Source organism: Astyanax mexicanus, chromosome 16 (genome assembly GCF_023375975.1).
Source record: "Astyanax mexicanus isolate ESR-SI-001 chromosome 16, AstMex3_surface, whole genome shotgun sequence".
NCBI classification, from domain to species: Eukaryota; Metazoa; Chordata; class Actinopteri; order Characiformes; family Acestrorhamphidae; genus Astyanax; species Astyanax mexicanus.
In genome coordinates, this window is record NC_064423.1 from 38,093,689 (window position 1) to 38,119,030 (window position 25,342).

The window sequence follows — 25,342 nt, forward strand, 5'->3', positions numbered from 1 at the left end:
CTGAGGTCAGTCTGACACCAAAGATAAAGGGCGTCATTTAATGTGAAGAATAAACTTTTTCTTTTGCGGGAAAAACTACGATGCTATCTCAAAACTTTTGTGCTCACAGTGCCTGATTTTTGCAATATATAGGCGAGTCGTCAAGCGCGGACAATGCAGCTTAATTTAGGGCGTGTCAGTGTGTCTTGTACAGCTCGAGATGCTCATAGAGGAAGAAATAATCATCTTACTTAATAATGGGTGTTTTTTTGGGCATAACATAAAATAAACCAATCAGTGTGTCACTTGCCATTTCCTTTAAGAGCCAGGTGTGACTCTGACTTTGGCAAATTGCTATTTTAATGGCGCAGCTACCTGAACGTGTCCAACGCTTCTTAGCAGAAGAAACTGAGCTGCTCGTTCAGGCTGAGAAGATGTGCTAGCATCTCATTAATGGGAAAAGCGATGTTATTTTATTAAGTATTCTGAAACATTAAATACCTAAAACATAATCTTTAGCCACATGTATAATTATATGCGCAATTATGTATAATTTCTGGAGGTTTAAATTGCTGAGTCCAATCTGACACCAATAATAAAGGTTATCAGTAAATGTGAGGATAACAGGAGGATGATTAATGCAGCAGAAAGTTAACTTAAATTTCATTTCATTTCACTTTTTTGTGCTGCGAGTTTATCCTGAATACTCCTAAATCTCCCAGTGCGACTCTCAGAGCACAGTCAGTGTCTGTCTGGGTAAATCACACTGCTTTACGCTAAGCCTCCGGAGCTGGAGCTCCTGGAAGGGTATGAAGATGTAGAGAATGGATGATAAACCTGGGCTTGTCTTTCCTGTCTCTGATCTTCCACAGGGTCACATACGGAAGTGCTGGTTTTCAGCGCACCTGCGGAGGGAACCCTGCCCAGAAACCTGCAGACAGAACACATCTCTCTATCTAACTTCACATCCGTTATCCTCCCTGTTCCATCCTGTGAGTACAATACATTACATTACATTTGGCAGACACTTTTGTCCAAAGCGACTTACAATAGTCAAGTACAAAAGTAATAGAAGTTTAAAGGTTAAAACATCTTTAGATAGGGCCTAAAGGAGGTCGAAGGGAAATAATAGGATAGAGGAGTGAAGGAGGGGTAGAAGGAAATGAAGTTAGAAGTAGTTAGTGTGTTAGAGGTGTTAGGAGAGTAATGCTCTTTGAAGAGCTCTGTCTTCAGGAGTTTATTAAAGATAGTGAGAGATTCTCCTGATCTGGTAGTAGAAGGTAGTTAGTTAGAGGTGTTAGGAGAGTAAGAGCTCTTTGAAGAGCTCAGTCTTCAGGAGTTTATTAAAGATAGTGAGAGATTCTCCTGATCTGGTAGTAGAAGGTAGTTAGTTAGAGGTGTTAGGAGAGTAAGTGCTCTTTGAAGAGCTCTGTCTTCAGGAGTTTATTAAAGATAGTGAGAGATTCTCCTGATCTGGTAGTAGAAGGTAGTTAGTTAGAGGTGTTAGGAGAGTAAGTGATCTTTGAAGAGCTCTGTCTTCAGGAGTTTATTAAAGATAGTGAGAGATTCTCCTGATCTGGTAGTGGAAGGTAGTTAGTTAGAGGTGTTAGGAGAGTAAGAGCTCTTTGAAGAGCTCAGTCTTCAGGAGTTTATTAAAGATAGTGAGAGATTCTCCTGATCTGGTAGTAGAAGGTAGTTAGTTAGAGGTGTTAGGAGAGTAAGTGATCTTTGAAGAGCTCTGTCTTCAGGAGTTTATTAAAGATAGTGAGAGATTCTCCTGATCTGGTAGTGGAAGGTAGTTAGTTAGAGGTGTTAGGAGAGTAAGTGATCTTTGAAGAGCTCTGTCTTCAGGAGTTTATTAAAGATAGTGAGAGATTCTCCTGATCTGGTAGTAGAAGGTAGTTAGTTAGAGGTGTTAGGAGAGTAAGTTAGTAGGGCATTGCAGTAGTCGAGGAGTGAGATGACGACTGCTTGTACCAGGACTTTATTTAATCACGACTGGACAAAACATCTACAAGATACATTTGAGGGCTACTGAAGACTTTTTTTAGGGTTTTTGTCTGGAATACTAGTAAAAGTAGAAGTAGTAGAATATTGTACATATCAGGGTCCAGCCATCATTTTTCTGACTGATACCAATTAGAGATGAAAATAAATCACAAGACAGTTCACTTTGATATTTCATGGCATCTGTGCTAGGGCATTTTACATTGCAAATCTTCTTTTACCAATGATATACAGTACTGTGCAAAAGTTTTAGGCACCAAAGCAAAATACACTAATTAATTTATCTCAGCAATATGAATGTTTTTACCTGAAAAAAGCACCACATATGTTTTGAACAGATGCATATAAAAATAAATAAACATTAATACAGTAAAACGTAACAGGGAATTGTCATTTTTAACTAAGTATGTTATACCCTGTGAGCCTGTGAAGCTGAAGAACAGTGTAAAGTGTAGAGATTCCAGATTTCTCCTGGATGCTCCTCAGCCAGCATGTGTATATTATGTTCAGTTCCGTCAGCAGCTCACCTGATTTACCACATTTACCAATTTATCAATTTATCAATTTACCAAACCAGGTGTTGAATAATATGATGAGAACTAGAAATATAACTCTATTAAACTGTATTAGATTAGGAGAGATTAGGAGATGTTTTAAGGAAAACAGTGTTTTTGTGTAAAATTGCTGTTTGTATTTATTGTAATGCTGTAATGTGTTTTACTGAGCTAATAAACACTTACTTCACAGATAAGAAGCTTTTTCTTCGCAAAAAAATTCCACAGGTGCCTAAAACATTTGCACAGTACTGTATATCGCAATATTAAGCAATGCAGGGCCCATGATGTCACCAGCCCCGCCCCCTACCACGCGCTATCTCGCGTCCGGACCAATCAAGAGCTGAGTCAGTGCCGAGCTCAACTCAAAACCCGAGGAAAATAGCAAAACAACAGTAAACCTTTAATAATGCATTAAAATGGCTTTTTAAAAGATATATAAGAGCGTTTGTTTTTCTGGGATTAAAAGCGTGAATTCAGCTGTAACTGGAAATATTTGCGCTGCAAAACTGTGCTTTGACTGAGGTGCACAGCTTTCAACACGTGCTCACATTTACAAGCACGTGCCCAGCCATGTGAATAGAGGCCATGCGGTTACCTCGTGTTTACTCCTGCCCTCCCTTGTGCTTCTCAGGCAGCAGCAGCCTGTCACTCACACAGACACAGAGACAGCGCTGTGTATCTATCGCACGTCCTGCGATGTGATTATTGCGCATGCGCACATTGCAATGACTATTCTTAAACGATATATATATCGTGCAGCTCTAATCTGTGTTACTAAAGAGAATAAAATACTCCTAAATAAGTAATTAGGAACAGGCCAAAGTCAGAGTGCATCTGCCTCTTAAAGGAAACGACAACTGGCACACTGATTGGTTTATTTCACTTTACGCCCAAAACACACCCATGAATAATTAAGAGAATTAGTTCATGACTTTTGTGTGTTTCGAGCCACTGAAACCGCATTTTTTGTGCCCTCACGATACCAAAGACACATTGACAATTGACCGGTGTGCTTTAGATCCTTAAAATAAGGCCCAAAAGTTTTAATGATTAAAATAAATTAAAACTAATATATATTTCAACATAGAAAAACACTTACTGCTCCTAAAAAATCCTAACTTTATCGTGATTTTTCTTTATTTTCCCTCAAGAAGTGTAAAAAAAAATGAAAAGGTAAAAAAAAAAAGGTCACATGAGCAGAATGTTGATGTCTGTCTCCCGTCGTTAATTTTTGCAATCCTAACAGCAATATTATTTCTGCCTCCTTATTTTAGCTCTAGTTTTTGTTGAGTGTCAGATTTATTGATGTATCTCACGTTTCTGCTCCTCTCTGTTCCTCTTCAGCTCTGCCAGGTGTTCCCCTGCTCGCCACGCAGACTGGCACCCAGCTCTACACACACGGCCAGCCTGCAGACATGCCCACAGAGATGCCCAGCGGACTCGCCATGCCAGCTGTCCACACCTGCCTCTGAGAAGAAGAGGAGACAAACATGGTTCCACAATCTGTGCATCATTCGTTCATTTGATATTCAATTGAGAATCAAACTGTTTTTGAATATAATACAAAAAAAAACATATAACTGCTTGTATTTTTTCCCAAAAATGGGAAATTTAAAATTTTTAAAAAGATGAACTTGAATATTACCGTTCCACCTTAAATGCTTATTGCAGTAACACACAGACAGTCATCCTTCATCAGTAAAAGCTCTATTTCCTTTATTCATGATCAGAATTTACTGTATTTATGGTCATATTTATTCGCAAAAAACGAACTAAAATGCAGCAGGGCTAAAAAAAAATTAATGCTATTTTTATTTTATATATAGAACCACAATATCGGAAATGAACTCTTTTTTTCTTAAATTTGCACAAGAATGTCATAATCACGCAGCTCGGGGGCTCACGCACACCTGAGCTTGTCTGCATTAAGCACTTGGCTGTTCTTAAAAAACAACTTTCTTAAATAAAAGGTCTATGCTTCTTCAGTGTTGCAATGTTAACTAAACACTACTTTTTTGTAGTTCTAAGCACATTTTATATATTGAATGCCTTTCAAATAATATATTCAGTTTTAAGTCTATTTTATCACAGGGTTTCTGCAGCATTTATGTCAGGTTCTGTGAAAAAAAGAACATAAATACAGTAAATTTCATCCATGAATAAAGGAAATAAAAGTTTTACTGATGAAGGATGACTGTCTGTGTGTTACTGCAGTAAGCATTTAAGGTGGAACGGTAATCTGAATAAGGCACTGGGAAAAAATCACAATAAAAAAACACAAATAACGGCTTGTTTCTTCTGTTTTTATTTGATGGAAATAAAAAAAAAAAAAAAGGATCAGAAGCCGAACTTGATTTAGATTTTTCACCAGGGTCTTATTCAGATTACTGTTCCACCTTAAATGCTTACTGCAGTAACACACAGACAGTCATCCTTCATCAGTAAAAGCTCTATTTCCTTTATTCATGACCGGAATTTACTGTATTTATGTTCATATTTTCATGAATAAAGGAAATAAAAGTTTTACTACTGAATTTAAGGTGGAAAGGTAATCTGAATAAGACCCTGGTGAAAAATCTAAATAATCCATTATTTTAAAATTTCCCATTTGTGTTTGGATCATCAAATAAATCATTACAATGTTTTTTGATATTATATTCAAAAACGGAAAACAAAAATAATGAATTATTTTTTGAATTTTTCAGATTTTGATTTTCAATTAAATATCAAATTAACAAATCTGTCATTCAATTGAGATTGAGACTAATTTTCCACCCATACTCATACAGAAACATTTCCCTGTATATGAATAATGAAGGACTTATGCATATCTACAGTTTGTGCTCTATACTGTACTTGTTTCTTCTAAGACAATAAAGATCATATCTGTGCACTTTAGACCTAAACGACAATAAAACTCTTCTTTTTTTGAAGGTTATCTTAAAAGCACCAGCCAGAAAAAGAGTGTGAGATGATCATAATAAATCATATGACGGCAATAAAAGAGCATGATTATTAGTCAACAATTAACAGATGATAAAAGAATGACAATTCAGTAAGGAGACCGGCACTGTGGAATCATGGGTAACAGTATAAGTATTATTATATAAGTATTATTATATTATTATAAGTATTATATTATACTGATCTAACAGGAAGGATATGAGCAGATGGATTCGCTTATGATGCTTGAAGACTTTATACTAGGGGTTGACAAGTAAGTTTAGCTATAGGCCAGATATTTTTCAAGCCATTATGTTTATGAAAATGAAGTATAATGGGATGTAGTGCTACAGACTAGTAGCTCTCCAGCCCAGAGGGTTGTTGAACCCAAATGCAGAACAGTTGATCTCAAAGCAGGTAAACACAAGAAGAAAGGAAATAATAAATAAAAAAATAAACACACCTCTCCTCACGTGGAATCGAACCCGTGTTGTCAGGGTCACGGTCCAATACACTACCGCTGCCCCGGCTAGTGAATTGGGACACGGCTGGGGAAAAACGCCCTTATAAAGAGATAGGGAGCCCAAGAACGGGAGGGAAAACGAGAACAGGAGGAAACTAAAGTCACGCCGAGCGCGACAGAGAGAGAGACAGGGGAGGAATATAAACAAAAGCTCACCAGAGAAGCATTTACCTTCTTTTTTCTCATTATCGTTCATTATAGTTTAAACAATCTCACAGGCCAGATATTTCATGCATATCCCCTACTGCCAACCCCTGCCCTATACAGTACCTGTCAAACGTTTGGACACATCTCAATTTTTTTTTTCATTATTTTAAAATGTTCTGCAATGTATTTTAATACTAAAGTCCAAAACCAAACTATGAAGCAAAACAAAAAAAGTGTTAAACAAACCAGAATATGTTTTATATTTTTGATTCCTCAAAATATCACTTCTTGTTTAAATTAGACAGTTTTGAACATCCCTGCTGGATTTTCTCAGTCTGGAATTCAGGCTTTCAGTTAACAGCTGTGCTGAACTCGTCAAGAGTTAATTACTCAAGTGTGAGAGCATCAGTTGTAAGGTTGTGAAGAGTTACAGGTATACAGTGAATAGTGAATATTTGAGTAATGTTCTAATCCAGATTATGAGAAGAACTACTCAACTAAGTAAATAAAAGTAAAAAATGACTTTTTTTTTACAGACCATCAAAAACGTAATGATGATTAAACTGGCACTTATCAGAACCACCCCAGGAAAGAAAGAGCAATAGTTTCCTCTGTTGTACAGGATACATTTATCAGAGTTACCAGCCTCAGAAACAAATCAGAAAGTTAACAGCTCTCCATATAGGAGCACCTAAAAGCTTTTTCACAGAGTATTTTGGTTTGTTTAACACTTTTAGGTTACTACATGATTCCTTTTGTGTTCCTTTATAGAAATATTTATAGAAAATCATAATAATCACACAATGATTCATAACAAACAGAAAGAAAACAACTAATCAATTAGTAAGATTAATAATCACAATAATAATAATAATAATAATATTATTATTATTATTATTATTATTATTATTATTATTATTATTATTATTATTATTATTATTATTATTATTATTATTATTAAGTCCATATTGATGCTGTCCATTAAAAAGTATCTCCAAAACAAAAACTTCTAAACGTTCAATGTAAGTAAATGTAAAAAGAGTTTAATTAAGGTAATTTTAACAAGTTTCTATTGGTCCATTCATCAATACATTTTGGCACAGTGTAAAAATCGACAAAAATGGAGATACTTGTTTTTCATTGGACAGGGACAATTTATTCATTCATTTAAGTGAATTAGTATTATTTTATATTTTTTCTTATTCCTGAATCAATCCCTTTATCCAGTGTACAGGCCAAAATCCACCTGTGAGGAAGACTAGAACCAGGGAGGGCGGAGACATGTGCTGAGTAAAATCAGGTGCTTTATTAACAAAGTGTATAAAACACAATATAAACAGGGCACCAGAACCAAAGGACATACCAGAATCGTAGTGAGGGCCAGGCAGTCAAGGAGGGCAGGAGGTCGGTAACAAAAAGGCAGGAGTACGGAGGCAAGGTTAGAGAGGCTGCGTCCAGAAACTTTTGCTACTCCTCCTCTCCTACTCCTCCTTTCCTTCTCCTCCTCTCCTACCCCGGAAGAAGGCAGAGGAATCGAGGAAAGGAGCTGTAATTGGGGAAATGGGACAGCTGATCCCTTTCAGATAGGATGTTGACTACCAATGAACTGAGCCAATCACAACGCTCACTTTCAGCACATGTTTCAGAACATTACTATCACACACAGCTAAAAATTCAGATATTCCAAGAAAATCATGTTTACTCCCAGACGCATTTTTGGCTGCATCTCCGGCCAGTGAAGCTGCCAGCCCTGTCTGACCTCAGCATTATGAGGGTTTAAATAAATATATATATATATATATATAACATGTTACAAATAGGGTCATTAATATAGTTTTACTGAACATACAGCTTATCTAAACTATAAATTATATTACTGCTTTACTGGCTGTTCAGTTAGATAAGGAACCTAGTTATTTAATACATTTATGATGTATATTTGTGCGCTGCCTTCTCCATTTCTGCGTGCTCTGTGGACGTGGATGCAGTGATGTCATTAAAAGTACATAAAAGTCTATGCTTTTATGGATGCTTTTATGTATCCTCCGTTGGAAGCCTCCTACAGGAGGATTTTAAGCGGCTTCTTTCATCTCCTACGGTATTCGGACAGGCGGCAAGATGGCGACACAAAATTAGTTTCCGGGTCACGGAGGAGAGGAGGAGGATCGGTAGGAAAAAGGACACACTTTTGGGGTTTCTGGACGCAGCCAGAGAATCAGAGAACAGAAACAGGTTATAAACAAGAAAAGCTGGACAACCAGGTAATACTCGGAAACATCGAAAGTGAACAATGGGCCTTAAATACACAGAGACACTGGTAGTAATCAAGTACTCAACCAATCAGTAAGCAGGAAAGGCAGCGCAGGACAGCTTCGCATGCTCAGCAGCCTCATTTTAGTCCTGGGGCTGAGCATGCTGGGAGTTAGAGTCTTTAGAAGTAACAGGGACTAGAGCAGGCAGACTGACAGCGTCAGGAGTGACACCACCTCTAATAAAAGACTCTTCATCTAGCTGCAATCAGTGCTTATATTTTTATCAATACATTCAGCACTGAGAATAACTTAAAGAAATGTAATTCTAACCTAAAAGGAACTTCACGAGTATAACAGACGCACGGCTCGCACTCAAGGAAAGCTGTAAAGAAAAAGGAAGCAGTTTTAATTAATGTTGATGATACCAATTTAATGTTTGGACTGTGGGAAGAAAAGGGACAGAGCTATCCAGCACTATAGTGTTGTTTTATTAATTCATAAATACATTTCAAGCAGTAAATTTAATAAATTCAATTCATATAAGGGCTGCGTGTGGAAGCAGCAGAAATGTGTATGTGTCAGGTGGAAGAGTGTGGGATTAATATTAAAACAAGTAGTTTTTGGCGGGAGCGTGCAGTAACGGGACTAAAACAAGCAGAAGCAGAATTTATTTACAATGTAGGGAATAATAAAAAAACAAAACACTGAATGATGAGAAGAGGTGTGTCCAATCTTGTGTATTTACACTGCTATGCCAAAAGTCATGGGACATGAACTAGTGTTTTATCCCATGAAAGATAAAAGAATGATAAACAGGTGTGAGCTAGAGGGGTATAAAACCCACCAGTACTAAACTATGAAGCTGTGGAGGAACTGTGTTCTCAGGAATGATGCTGCTCCACTACTGTTTAGATGGGATGAGGTGGATGAGGGATCATCATTCAGTTTCCTGAATGCAATGAATTTCTCACATAAGTGCTACAAATATCTATAGCAGGGGTGTCCAAACTACGGCCCGCGGGCCATTTGCGGCCCGTTTTCTTTTTTAGAGCGGCCCGCGAGGTATTTTAGAAATAGAATGAAAGTTGGCCCGCTGGTAAGTAGGTTTTTATAATGAGAGATTCAAAGTTTGAACGCTAGGTGTCAGAAACGGGCCAAAGAGTCTAAAAGCGGAGAGAGTGCGCATTTCTAGCGCAGAAAAATGGGGCAAAGAGTTTAAAAGCGGAGAGAGTGCACATTTCTAGCGCAGAAAAATGGGGCAAAGAGTCTAAAAGTGGAGAGAGTGCGCATTTCTAGCGCAGAAAAACTGGCAAAGAGTCTAAAAGCAGAGAGAGTGTGCATTTCTAGTGCAGAAAAACGGGCCAAAGAGTCTAAAAGCGGAGAGGGTGAGCATTTCTAGCGCAGAAAAACAGAGAAAAAGAGTCTAAAAGCGGAGAGAGTGCGCATTTCTAGCGTAGAAAATCGGGCCAAAGAGTTTAAAAGCGGAGAGGGTGCACATTTTTAGTGCAGAAAAACGGGCCAAAGAGTCTAAAAGCGGAGAGAGTGCGCATTTCTAGCGCAGAAAAACAGAGTCTAAAAGTTGCCGTAATTAAGGATTTTAATATTAAGAGACATCATGAAACCAAACATCAATTTGAAAAATCTTAGTTTACACAACACTGTCAAAGATAAAGATAGTAAGTCAAGTAAAATGGTGTAAATAAAAGTAATCAGGAAAATGTATTATTTAAAGTGGTATATTTCATTATTTGTTTTATTACAGAGTGTGTGGCCCGTGACTTCAAATATATTTCTCCTTCTGGCCCCCAACAAAAACAGTTTGGACACCCCTGATCTAGTAGAAAGCCTTCCTGCTGGACAGAAGAGACAGTTACGCCAACAGAAACAGGATACGTTTTTTATTATGCTTGATTTATAAAGAAACAATGAATGAGCAAGTGTCCCAATACTTGTCCATACACAGCTCTGAAAAAAAAAGGTTTCTTTGATTTTACCAAATTAAAAACTTCTGGAATATAATCAAGAGGAAGATGGATGATCACAAACCATCAAACCACCAAACTGAACTGCTTGAATTTTTGCAGCAGGAGTAAAGCAGCATAAGGTTATCCAAAAGCAGTGTGTAAGACTGGTGGAGGAGGAGAACATGATGCCAAGATGCATGAAAAAACGGTGATTAAAAAACAGGGTTATTCCACCAAATATTGATTTCTGAACTCTTAAAACTTATTATGAATATGAACTTGTTTTCTTTGCATTATTTGAGGTCTGAAAGCTCTGCATCTTCTTTGTTATTTCAGCCATTTCTCATTTTCTGTAAATAAATGCTCTAAATTGCAATATTTTTATTTGGAATTTGAGAGAAATGTTGTTTGTAGTTTATAGAATAAAACATCAATGTTCATTTTACTCAAACATAAACATAAAGCAAAATCAGAGAAACTGATTCAGAAACTGACGTGTTCTCTTAATTTTTTGTACAGTACAGTATAAGTAACTGTTAAAATAATAAAAGCACTTGTTCTTAATAAAGGCAAAGTTGAGGCTACTTTAAAATAGTTTCACTGTGTTTCCATCATAGTTACTTGAAAGCAGAATATATTAAAAAGATATGTTCACATAAACACACAGCAGAGGGCGCCATAGACTAACCAATCCCCCATAAATGTGTCTGGCTGTTCAAAATTCTAATAGTGTGATCCAAGTGTGCAGAGAGCACTGCCAGTACCTAAAACACACATTACATATATCATTATCAGCAGGATGACTTGGAACTGACACAGTTTTGTATTGAATAATTTGATTTATGAAGTAAATATTAAATAAACGTCTCACTGGGAGTTAGGATATGTTATGAAAACCTGACTATCAGCAATCAGAAGCTTATGATTTCACATTTTCAGGCATTTGTTGCTTGTTTTTATTAAAAAAAGTCATGTTGTGCAATTTCTGGCAAAAAAGAAATATGTACATATTTAATGATGTATTCTCTCTGTGTTGAACCAAATCATGTTTTATAATGAGGAAAAACATTTATTATTGCAATATTTTACGACTATAAGGAGCACTGTATTATAATGAACATTTATTTTCTGATCTATTTTCATGCATAAGGTGCACATAAGCGCACTAAGTGACACTAAGCAAACAAAATTGTAGCAGCGCTTGTTAACTGTATTCTGTGCGAAATCCTGTACTTTGAGCCTTATAGTTAAAGGTCTCCTTCTGTCGTTTTTTTTTTAAGTCATTTTAAAATGTCTAGTTGTGGTCTCTAGTATAAATGAATTCCATGTGAGCCGTTTTTTGTGAAAAAAGTGTTCAGGTGTTTCTACTTAGCCCTGCTTTAGATCACTTAATTAGTGGTCTCTGAAAATTTTTGGCTCTTGCTCATGAATATTCATACATGCAAATATATCGCCTCTGATTGGCTAACAGCACTGCAGCAGAGATTGCTCCCTGCCTCCTCCCCCCCCCCCCCCCACAGTCAATTTTACAGCTCTAAAACTCAAAGGACAACATGTTTTCAGATATACAGTCTTAGTGATAAAGATACAGCACTGAGTGACGACGGCCTTCCTGCAGCAGCGCGAATAACCTAAGGCTAATGCTACTAAACTCTTACCTCAGACTTGGTGATTCGGTGCTTGGGCAGTCTCACCATGTCGAAGCCCAAGAGTTCGCGCTACATCAAAATCCGACGCAAACAGCGCCTGCTTTGACCGGTGTTCTGTTGATTTGTGCTGCCTTGTCAAACCCCGTGCTTCCCTAGTGTTTATTTAAGGTCTCGATAAAACGCGGAATCAACCGGAGATCCGATTTAAAACCTACAGTTACATACACAAGATAGCTAATGCTAACTAGCTGTGTAAACAGAAGCTGTAAACAGAGCTGTTAGCTCCTCCTTAGCTATAGCTCCTAATGCTGTAGCCCAGGTGAGCGGTCCTGAGCCGAGGTAGGTGACGTAGACACCCTAACATCTCTCTGATCTACTCGTATTTCTGAGGATTTTACTAGCTACTGCAAACTAGATTTAGAACTAGAATTGGAGCAGCCTGGTGGCCAATCTTCATTAATTGCACATTATTGCACCAGTAAGAGCAGAGTGTGAAGGTTCAATTAGCAGGGTAAGAGCACAGTTCTGCTCTAAATATTGTAATGCACACTATAACATTATGGGTGACATACCAGAGTTCAAAAGAGGACAAATTGTTGGTGCACGTCTTGCTGGAGCATCTGTGACCAAGACAGCAAGTCTTTGTGATGCATCAAGAGCCACGGTATCCAGGGTAATGTCAGCATACCACCAAGAAGGACCAACCACATCCAACAGGATTAACTGTGGACGCTGTAAGAGGAAGCTGTCTGAAAGGGATGTTCGATTGTATCCAAAAACATATAACCACGGCTGATCAAATCACGGCAGAATTCAATGTGCACCTCAACTCTCCTGTTTCCACCAGAACTGTCCGTCACCACAATAAATTATTGTGGCCTAAAACCAGGTGTTTCAGTTCCATTGTTCAACTCCTGTAGAACATTAACAAATGTGCCAATCAGCCCAATTCACTTATGCTTTGTGATGTCTTTAATTTCAGGGGTTTTCTCAGCAGATCGCACACATTTCACCTCTTTTCCTAAGCATTACGACACAGGCTGCTTAAAGTTAACAAGCGTGATGGCCCTGGTCACTGGTTTTCAGAGAGGGCTCCAGCAGGGACAGTCTGACTCATCGAAACTCTGGCAGTTTAGGGGGTTCGGGAGATTTACTCTCATGAAAGCCTGCCACCGTCACTACGCCTTGTGTTTATGTTCAACCCCAAACTACAGAATCAATAGAGCAGAGGAGTGAGACGTGTGCAGCTCATGGCAACAGTTGCCACAATAGTGATTTTACCATACACTGATCCTTTACTGAGCTTTAGGAATTTTTTACCCCCCCCCCCCCCCCCCCCCCCACACACACACCTGTTAAACCACAACTTTAACCTCTGAGTCAGAGCTGACAGGGCTCAGTTCAGTCCAATTCCCAATTCCCAATTTCCACTTAGTCCCCCAGACCTCCACGATTCACACAAATAGCAGCTTCATCCTGATCTTACAGTCCAAACCCTTAGAACTTAAATAAGACAATAGGAGTGTGCCATATCGTAGTGTATGCAATAATATCACCAACATTTTTGAATATCATGAACAAAATTATACCCTGAAATATGGAGCCATATCACCCACCCCTAATTATCACATCAGGGTACTACTTTTTTGCTGTTTTTTACAAAAGAAAAATTCACACTGTTCTCAATTCCCATTAAATATCTACTAGAGACAGATTATATCTGTCCAGTATCATTTATTTTACTTTAATCCTGGATATATGGAGATATATGGAGTGCATTATTATTATTATTAGTATCATGAAATTCTGGATCATTGACTTCTTCTGTTACAAATCTGAAAAAATTATTGTATTTTATTTTATATATCTTAGTTAGGGGTGTGCCATATTATATTGTATGCAGTAATAAAAATTTAAATTTCATTTTGTTGCAGTAGTGCATTATTTAACTTTTTTTTATTTTTAGTTCAGTGTTTTTTTTTTTTTTCATATCACCAAGAGTATCACCATGAAATATTGTGATATTATTTTAGGGCCATATCGCCCACCCCTATAAGGCAAAGACAAAAGCAATGTTCTGCATTGTAGATTAAAACTAAAGTCATCCGAACTATAAAGAAAAACATTAAAAAAATTTTGGTAAACAAAAAAAAAGTGTAAAACAAACCAAATATAAATATGATTTACATTTTAGAGATTTCTTGCTTAGATTAGACAGATTTGCACATCTTGACTGGATTTTCTCCGTCAGTTTTATGAGGTAGAGTCACCTGGAATTCAGGCTTTCAGTTAACAGCTGTGTTGAACTCATCAAGAGTTAATTACTTGAATTTCTAGCCCTCTTAAGGGGGAACTAAACCCCTGCTTTAATGGTAGGGAAAGTTTGGGAGGGGCACTGGGTGATGTATGGGTTAAGTATTTAGTGTTCCTTAATGTATTTGAGAGCATCAGTTGTAAAGTAATGAAGAGGTAGAGTTACAGGTATACAGTGAATAGTGAATATTTGAGTAATGTTCTAATCCAGATTATGAGAAGCAGGAACTACTCAAGTAAGTAAAGAAAAAATATTTTAAGAAATAAAGGTTAATCAGTCTGAAAGCCAATTTTAAGAACTTTGAAAGTTGCAGTCAAGTGCAGTCAGTGCGAAAAAGACCATCAAAAACACTATCAGGATGAAACTGGCTCTCATCAGGATTGCCCCAGGAAAGGAAGAGCGAGAGTTCCCTCTGTTGTATCTGTGGATAAGTTCTTCAGAGTTACCAGCCTCAGAAACCAACCAGCAAGTTAACAGCTCCCTAAATGCTTCACAGACTATTTTGGTTTGTTTAACATTTTTAAGTTACTACATGATTCCTTATGTGTTCATTCATAGTCTGGATCACTTCATTATTTATTTACAATGTAGGAAAAAAACTATACAACAGTTAGTTCCAACCCCGCAATGTGTGATTGGCTGAGAGGCTTTTTTGAGTGACATTATCAGCCAGTAATGCACTGTAACCGAAGCTCTCCATGTATTACTCCGCCACATACAGGTAACCTAGCAACCATGCAGCACTTACAAACCAAATACAAACCAATTGCAATGTCATTAATTTACTTTCTAAAAAGTTACATGATACATTGCACTTTAAGTGAACTTCTGTAACAGTTGTTTTTTAACACACTTTGTTTAAAATGTACAAAAGTATATTTGGAAATAAGTATTTTAGAAGTATATTGGGTAACACTCTCTATGAATGTCATCTTTATTAGACTCTATAACCACATTCATAATATATTATAATGCATTCATAAGGCATTATTAACATGGCTATAAATATTTATACAAATTCATAACCCACTATAGCCATGTTTATTAAGCATTATAACTTGTGGTCATAATACATTATAAGCTGTGTTTATAATATATATGTTAAAATAATATATATATATATATATATCGTTAATAATCTTGTCCTACAATGAAAGCCTGTCACTTTACTTAGAGCGCACAAAGACCTGTTATAATACATTATAATTGACTATAACCAATATTATATTCAAGCCAAGTATGATTCATGAGTGGTTAAAAATATATGTATAGGATTACTGAGGGTGTGTTTATAAGTTGGAAGCTGTTTTAGTCACGATACAGTCTACAAGCTGGGACTGAGTTTCTTGGTACTGACGTATAACATGTTATAAACATGTAATCACAGTTCATGATGCATGATAAACATGGCTATGATGAATTATAGAGTTTTATAAATATGTATAGCCATGTTTATAATGCATTATAATGTGTTATAAATATGTTTATAGAGTCTTATAGAGATGACATTCATAGAAAGTGTTACCGTATATTGAATTACATTAAATTAAAAGTGTACTTCATAGCAGTCTATTTATTTAAAATACACTATTTTGTACTTTTTAAAAAAGTATGATCAAAGTTTACCTTCAAACGTTTGATGAAAGCATAATATTAATGTACTTTTAATATATTTTAAGTAAGTACATGAATCTGTAGTATAAGGGTCATGCTCATAACTTTTATCTTTCTTCCATATAGTATTAAAATCCACCCCAATGTCTCTTATTCATGCAGGTCTACAGGCTCACAGTGCAGTGACACAGTCCATATTCCCTGTGGCGTGTCTGCACTTATGTCAGCCTGAAGCTATATATGATTTATTAGAATAATAAACCATTAGATTGTTGCCTTATTAGTCATCGGGGAAAGGGGCCTTCTCGCGCACAGATAAACACACAGTGGAGGGGTGCAGTAAGGGTAGAGTTTGAGCAGGAAAGATTTACTAAGACTTATTAATAAAACCTATTATTAAAATCTTCATGGACATCCCTTCTAATGCAATGGATGCATTCTGCTTCTTTATGTTGCACCACTGCTGACAAAAGTCAAAGATCAAAAGTCAAAGAAAAAGTGCACACAGGTGGTCTAGTAACACATTTTACTGAAGGCCATAATGGCTTTAATGTTCTTTTATTAAAATGTTAATGCTGATAATATAATTTGGGATGCGCTAGGCTCCCTAGCCTTTCAGCTGCATATATGCTGATTGTAAATGAATGTATTTTACTTCAATGCAAATATATTAAAGATATCAGGTGTAATGGGTCACAGTATAAACCAATAGGGAGTCGGAATGGTATATGTTTATACTTCTCTACATCCAATCACAATCAGATTCTCTATACTCTATCTGGATGGAGAGATTTATCTGGATAGGGGTTTTATTGCATAAAGGGGTTTAATTGTGTAAAAATGTAAAATAATTACTCCAGTAAAGTATAGAGAACATATACAGTGTGTGTTTTAATTGGTTCAGCTACACTGGTGAGAAAAAAATATATATAAGTAAATAAAAGTGACATTACAGCAACATAATAATTAGGGACGCATGAAAATATTAGAATTATATGTGTATGATACAGCCAATTACCCAACCCACTCATTAGGAACCGCCCCCTTTTTGAACTGCTGCTGATGCAGCATTGCTAAGTGGCATCAAAGGCCTAAAACTTGGAGGAAAGCGCAGCAGCGACTCGGTTCCGATACATCAGCTCACAGATGCAGCCTTGTGCTGATCCACATCATCCTAGGAGGGATGAGGGGAAAGAGCGCCATCTACTGTACCCACCCAGAGAGAGAGAGCAAGGCCAATTGTGCTCTCTCAGGTCTCCGGCAGCTGATAGCAAGCTGCATGACCAGGATTTGAATCAGCGATCTTCTGACAATAGTGGCAGCACTTTAGCTTGCTGGACTACTCAGAACCCGCAATATGGCCAATATTTCAAACCAGGGGCTTGTTTCATGAAAGCGTTTTTTTTTTTTTTTTTTTTTTTTACAAAATGAATAAAGAAAATTAAATCAAAGAACCTTAAGAGATTCAGAATGAATATGCTTTAATATGGACTGTGCCTTCCGCCAAAAAGTAGTTCCACAACAACTGTAACAGAACTGAAACTTAACTACAAAACGGCGTAGGCCTATAGTTTATACAGACTAACACCACGAAAGTTAGCTTGAAATTAAAATTGGGAATAAGTGAAGATGGTAACGTTAGGAGCGTGAAATAATGCTAATACTCTCCTCTCCTGCTCTGTGGAGTCGTCTTCAGGTGAAAGCTGTGTGTTTTTTTGAGCATTTCTGCTTGTTTTGCTGGGTGGTGTTGGTTTTAGCTAGCCGGCTGGACTGTGGTTAGGTTAGCGTAGCTTGATTTAGCTCAGCATTAACTTAGCTTAGCCTGGCTGGTTACTGTTCTGGCTGTCAGATGACAAAAGATGAGTCAGCGCTCCGGTCAAGCGTGCCATGGCTGAGCACTAGCCTGTGCATAGCTAATACTGCTGCTAGTGCCGCTGTAGGTGATGATGCAAAACTGTACTGTGTTTATACGCCGTTACTCGGCAACGCGTCGGCGGAGTGATACAGGTTTAGTGTGAAAAGGCTGTGATGTTATCACAAATATCAGCACGTCTAGTACACTTCTCAACCAATCAGATTGTGAGGTTGATACTAACTGTCAATTTCATATTCTGTTCATGTGGTTCATTTAATGCTCTTACTCACTGCTACAAAACTAGATACAATTGTAATACATTGTTGATTTAATATAGACCGTTTGAACGAGGAAAACAATAACAAAGCTACTGCGCATGTCTGTTCCTTCGACGCTTCTGGTGGCGCTATTTTCAAGTATACTGAGGCAGTGAAAGCGCACCGCAGTTTGGACACATATCATTACTTTCTCAGTGGAAAAGTTGGGAATATTTGTTCCTATAGTGGAGAAGCATCACTATAGTGTATGGTGAGGTTGGAGCAAGTCAGACGCTATCCAACACGTACTCTGCATGATTTATAGATAAGAAGGAGAGAGGAGTTGTGAGCGGACACTGTAAATGCAGGGCAAAAAATGGCCAAAAATGACATAAGTATAAATAAATAAATGTTGAAATAAATAAATGAATAAATAAATAAATAAATGTTGACATAAGTAAGTGCACATATAAATTAATAAATAAATCTATAAAGAGGAAATGTATTTATTAATTAATTTATTTACCTATACAATTATTTGTGCACGTATATATTTATTTACATATTTATTTATTTATTTATGTACTCATATATATGTGCATTTATTTATATATTCATTAATTTCAACATTCATTTATTCATTCGTTTATTTATATATATATATTTATATATTTATATGTGTATTTATTCATACTTATGTCATTTTTGGTCCTCCATAGTTTACTTGTTTAAAGAACAATTTGACCTGATTTTCATTGTTTGTGACTCTCAGATTAGGTGAAGTTTGCATTCATGTTAAATTAAAAAGTTACGTCCACTGTTTTGAACGCTGTTTACCGCTAAACGGAAGTGTTCTAGAAACAGCTATGTCACTTCCTACGCTCATGAATATTAAATGGTATATAAAGGAAATTAAGTAATTGATAAACCATTTTTAAAATATTGCAAACCCATTATTTTTATTATATCATATATATTTTCATTATTTTTTTTTTATTAAATTTTTTTTTTTGAATCACTCATGTTAAATAAATGTAATGGAAACAAACAATATTTTTTTGCACTGAAATTAAATATATATGAGTGTGTGAGTATAAAATATTATATTAAATGTGTTATATATAGTCTATAATTTTAATCAGAACAAAACTTAGCTTTTTTCAATCAAATCATGTTTTGCTTTTCTTTCGGTTATCCTGTCATTCATTTATTAAAATCTGCACTTAAAACTATATTATTAAACCTTATATAAGTTCTACCTTAAATTTACATTAAGTACATAATTGTTTGTGCCATGATAAAGAATACATTTTATTCTCTCTAGTATAAAGCATTATTGTGATTTGATTGTTTACAAGTAATTACAGCTCATATCAAGACGTTAAACGTGTGTTTCTGCCCCTGGAAAAAGACCAAGCGAAGCTGACCACGCTACTGAAATTGGCCGACACTGGTTGTAGTATTATTTGCTGTTCAATAATCTATAGGAATAATCTCTACACACTATAATACATTACCGTATTTTTCGGACTATAAGGCGCACCGTATTATAAGACGCACTATCAAAGAACGCCTATTTTCTGCTATTTTTCCATACATAGGGCGCATCGCATTATAAGGCGCGTTAAGTGACACTAGAAAGGGTGCCTATATCAAAGTGAACAGGGGTGGCGCCATGTTTCCCTTCCCCCACGGGGGGGGACGGGGGGACGGGGGGGGGGGGTGGTGTCTTGCCGGTGGAGCGTCTCAGTATACAAATCTAGCTCTTTCAAAGTCAAACGAGTGCTGGATATTAATCTATGTCCACTAAGGCTTGCTGCACCAGCGTTAGCATAGCTATCCACTAGCACGCTAGCTAGTCCCCTAAACTAGTAAAGTTAACCCAAACTTAAACGACAGCGTTACACTGAGTAATCCTGCGTGTTCTGGTAAGACAGTGAGATATTAGCTAGCGATTCGTCCCCCGTAGCTTGTTTTAACACAGTAAACAAGCAGATTACAGGCTGATAAAACTCACCTCTGAGAGAGTTAGCGCTTAGCATCTAGCTAATGCTAGCCAGGCAAAGCAGCACAGACTTACAGGCCGATAACTCACCTCTGAACGGTGAACGCTTAGCGATTAGCATCTAACTCTAATAATGCTGCTCCAGCAGTATTAAAAGTGCTAAATTTAGATAATACTGATCTCTGAACAGTGAAAAAGCTAGCTAGCTTAGCGGTTAGCATCTAGCTAATGCTATTGCTGCTCCAGCCTCGGAGCGGCACGGCTCTGCACGGAGTGTGTGTTTACTTTAGATAATTTAGATAATACTGATCTCTGAACAGTGAATAAGCTAGCTAATGCTATTGCTGCTCCAGCCTCGGAGCTGCACGGCTCTGGACTCTGTATAGCACTGAAACTCTGTATAACGCTGCACGGAGTGTGTGTTTACTGCTCCTTACAACCTGACGGGTAAAATCCATACAAAAGGCGCACTGTATTATAAGACGCACTGTCAATTTTTGTGAAAATTAAAAGTTTTTAAGTGCGCCTTATAGTCCGAAAAATACGGTACACTATAGATCCTCACTAGTCCCGCATGAGGTAAGGTAACACTTTCTTCAACCGAATTTACGTCATAAAACTGTGAGTCTTACCAAAACAGCCCACGCAAACCAAGCAGGTTTTGTGAAGTGTGGTAGGTAAGTTGCACTGGCAGCTTTGAGTCCTAAACAACCTCATAATTCAGAGGATCCAGTGACATTCGCGGGAAAGTGGACAGGAAAAAACATATTGGCCTCGGAAAATATTTGTACCACAGGGCATGATACCAAAAACAGTGATTCCTTACTCCCTCAGGAAAAAACTGCTTACATCTACAGTTCCTTATTTGGGTTTGATGCCATTTACCAAGTGTTGCACAACTTCGATGGTAATGTTCAGCTCCCGACATGATTGGACAAGAAATCACTTTGCTTTTCTATGAAGAGTAAAAAATCTATATAATAATTAATCATTAATAATTTAATCTCAGTGTCTTTAATAATTTAATCTTCATTCAGCCTCTTAAAGGAGTTCCTGGAGGTGCTTTTGCTGCTGTTTTTGCATAAAAGCAGGGGGCTCCGACTGGTCAGGTGAATGAAGGCACTCCCACTATGACAGGAAATCGCTGGTTCCAATCTTAGTCATGCAGCTTGCCATCAGCTGCCGGAGCCCAGAGAGAGCAAAATTGGCTTTGCTCTCTCTGGGTGGGTACAGTAGATGGCGCTCTTTCCCCTCATCACTCCTACGGTGATGTTGATCAGCACAAGGCTGCGTCTGTGAGCTGATGTATCAGAACCGATTTAGCGCAATGCTACAGCATCAGCAGCAGTTCAAAAAGAGGCGGAGTCTGAATTCACATGTATCGAAGGAGGCATGTGCTAGTCTTCACCCTCCTGGTGTTGAGGATCACTTATTGATGGGGGATATACAGCTGAGTATCAGCTGAATAGGTGGAAGAATTGTGTAGATAATTTGAAACTTGGGAAAACAAAAGAAAATTAAAATAAATTAAAAAAAAAGTATAAAAGCAGGCATGCACAGGCTACACCATAGACAACGTGTTAACTCAACACTAGGGGTGGGCGATATGGTCCTAAAATAAATAGCGATACTCTTGCCGATATGATAGAACACTAGATTAAAACAAAACATTTCAAGAATACACTACTGCAACAAAATAAAGAAAAAAAATGTATGATTGCATATATGATATGATATGGCACACCCCTAACTGAGATATAAAAAAATACAAGAATTTTATCAGATTTGTAACAGAAGTCAATGATCCAGAATGTCATGATACTAAACTATAAACAGTAAAAAAGTAGAACCCTGATGTGATAATTAGGGGTGGGTGACATTGCACCATATTTCAGGGTATAATATTGTTCATGACAGGGGTGTCCAAACTTTTTTTGTTGGGGGCCAGAAGGAGAAATATATTTGAAGTCACGAGCCACAGACTCTGTAATAAAACAAATAATGAAATATACCACTTTAAATAATACATTTTCCTGATTACTTTCATTTACACACCATTTTACTTGACTAACTATCTTTATCTTTGACAGTGTTGTGTAAACTAAGATTTTTCAAATTGATGTTTAATTTCATGATGTCTCTCAATAATAAACTCCTTAATTACGGCAACTTTTAGACTCTTTTAGACTCTTTTTAGCCCGTTTTTCTGCGCTAGAAATGCGCACCCTCTCCGCTTTTAGACTCTTTGGCCCGTTTTTCTGCGCTAGAAATGCGCACCCTCTCCGCTTTTAGACTCTTTGGCCCGTTTTTCTGCGCTGGAAATGCGCACTCTCTCCGCTTTTAGACTCTTTTGCCCCGTTTTTCCACGCTAGACATGCGCACTCTCTCTGCTTTTAGACTCTTTGGCCCGTTTTTCTGTGCTAGAAATGCGCACTCTGTCCGCTTTTAGACTCTTTGGCCCGTTTTTTTGCGCTAGAAATGCGCACCCTCTCCGCTTTTAGACTCTTTGGTCCGTTTTTCTGCACTAGAACTGCGCACTCTCTCCGCTTTTAGACTCTTTGCCGTGTTTTCCTGCGCTAGAAATGCGCACTCTCTCCGCTTTTAGACTCTTTGGCCCGTTTCTGACACAGCATTCAAACTTTGAATCTCACATTATAAAAACCTGCTTAACAGCGGGCCAACTTTCATTCTATTTCTAAAATACCTCACGGGCCACTCCAAAAAAGGAAACGGGCCGCAAATGGCCCGCGGGCCGTAGTTTGGACACCCCTGGTTCATGATATTTAAAAACGTTGCCAATATTATAGCATATGATGCGATATGGCACACCGCCACGCAAAAGAGAAAATTAAACCAGACTTATTCAATTTCCACAGCTCAATCAGTTGTGTCCATTCCCTCCAGGGCTGGACTGGGACCAAATAATCGACCCTGGCATTTTTGGTAGACCGGCCCCTCATAATTAGCGGAGCACAACTGATTTGTAATTTATGTATGTGGGGTTACAGAGAAGCATAATGTATCATCAACATATTTTATCTTTTTTTTAATCATGTCTAATATGCATTTTCTGAATTTCTCTGATATAACAGCTCAATTCTCATTCTTCAGGTTAAAGGTGCTTCCTCCTTTAAACAGCTATAACATGTATTTGTATCAGACTACAAACAGGGCTGCTTTATGAATTCATGCAACGTAACGATGTCTTAAAAGCATTTGACACTGTTTTACTCATATTCATTGTGGGCGTACCTTTCGCTAATATTACTTTTATACTTTTCTTACACTTACTTTAGTCTTTAGCTTAAATTTTAAAGCTTTTACCTTTCTTTTTTTTACTTATCAGTTTTAAAATCTGTTATTTCACTTGTTTTCACATTTTTTAACATGTTGAACCACAGCATAGAGGCTAAAGATTCAAACCAATATACAGCCTTTCAACACACCTTTAACATAAATATCTAAAACGCTATGATGTAGCCTAAAATAGACTTCCATGCTTCCATCTTATATCCTGATTGGTTGAGTCCACTGTCTATATTGAAGATGGGCCAATGGGCCGCTCATCTAAATTGTGGGCTGGTCTCTTAGAAAACGAAAAGGGAAGAAAAAAAAATCCAACAGAATCGGCCCCTGAGGACTGTCGGCCCACCGACACGGTACGCCAGATTACCAGTCCAACCCTGATTCCCTCCTTTGATGTTTTTGATGCAGCAAGTCAGTGGTGTCTGTGTTTCCCTCTGTTGACCTTAAAAGAAAGCATTAGCTGTGTTCATGGATCCATCAACCAGCCTTGGTGTAGAGCTCAAGAGGTTCCTGTGGCTCCTTCAATAGGCCTTTGAGGTCGAGCACAAGCAGGGCTGGACTGGGACAAATAATCGGCCCTGGCATTTTTGGTTTAGGCCGGCCCCTCATAATTAGCGCAGCACAACCAACTTGGAATTTATGTATGTGGGGTTACAGAGAAGCATAACGTATCATTAGCATATTAAATATAAGAAGTTTACTGTCTATTATTAACTCCACCATTTTTGTCTGCTATGTGTAGTTCCATAGATTTTTTTTTTTTTTATTAAAATCATCTATAATATGTATTTTTTTAATTTCTCTGATACATAGACTGTGTATAACTGGACAGAGCATCGTCTCTCCAAAGTGAAGCCACCACAGGTCGGGCGCCCCCTGCTGTTCGGTTGCAGAAAACTGTGTAACCCAATTTCCAATATACTGTAATTCTCCCTCCTTTATTTAAATACAGCAGCTAGTGTAACATCTGCTTACATAGTCAATTTTTTTTATCCCCACAGAATTCGTTTTTAAAATGTTATTCAGCTCTATTCAAAAAAGGTGTGGTTATTATTAAAGGGCTGGTTAGGGGCGGGACCAATAACAGAACATCAGCTCCGCTCCGCTCTGCAGCCTGTGACCTCGAGGCAGCCCTCAGGGGCGGGGTTATTTAAATGAGTAGGCGGTCTCCCTCCTCTGGACTCTACTGCGCAGACTTTCAGGTTTCAGGATCGCCAACATGGTGGAAGATTTTGGCTTCATTTTCATTGAATGAATGGGAACGGAGACACGACGTCCATCTTTTTTTACAGTCTCTGCTCTGATACAACAGTTCAATTTAAAATTGTCCGGTTAAAGGTGCTTTCTCCTTTAAACAGCAATAACATGTATTTGTATCAGGCTACAAACAGGGCATTCTGTATAGCCTCACCATTCTCAACTTCATAATAAAAATGGATTGAATGTTGTAACGGGACTCGAGCTCTTTTATTAAACGACTTTATTAAACCAGGGTTCTCTCCTACTCTCATCATGAGAGGATCTTTAGATCTAGGTGGAACAAACAACCAATGAGCCTGATTTTGGCACAACAGCTTTACTTTAACTACAAATATTTGTTTCCTAATTACTGAATGCCTTTTAGTGTTTGAGTTCTTTTTAAGAAATATCAGCTTTAGATTAAAATTACATTATATTAGTGATGTCAGTCACTTACATCAGAGAGAGAAAGAGAGAGAAGAAAGAAAGAGAAGAAAGAAAGAGAGAAACAGTCAGAGAGAGAGAGCGAGAGACAGAGAAAAAAGGGAAAGAGCGATAAAAAGAGAGAGACAGTCAGAGAGAGAGCGCACACGCGATTAAGCGAGCGAGGGAGAGAGAGACAGAGAGCGAGCGAGCGTCCAAAAAAATATTTCATATTGCTATCTTGGCAACAAAAACACAGATGCACCACTGACTGAAATGAACCTAAACTACAGTCAACCGCCAGACAT

General features: G+C 37.6%; 1 protein-coding gene across 1 annotated transcript in view; it reads left to right on the forward strand.

The window, feature by feature from the left end:
- hnf4b (hepatic nuclear factor 4, beta) overlaps positions 1-5,441 on the forward strand; it is a 33,927-nt gene extending 28,486 nt beyond the window's left edge. Inside the window, exons 9-10 of the mRNA XM_022670084.2 lie at positions 852-971; positions 3,888-5,441. Of these exons, the coding sequence (XP_022525805.2) occupies positions 852-971; positions 3,888-4,015 (248 nt within the window). The 3' untranslated portion in view covers positions 4,016-5,441. The remainder of the gene's footprint in view (positions 1-851; positions 972-3,887) is intronic.
- The last annotated feature ends 19,901 nt before the right edge of the window (positions 5,442-25,342 follow it).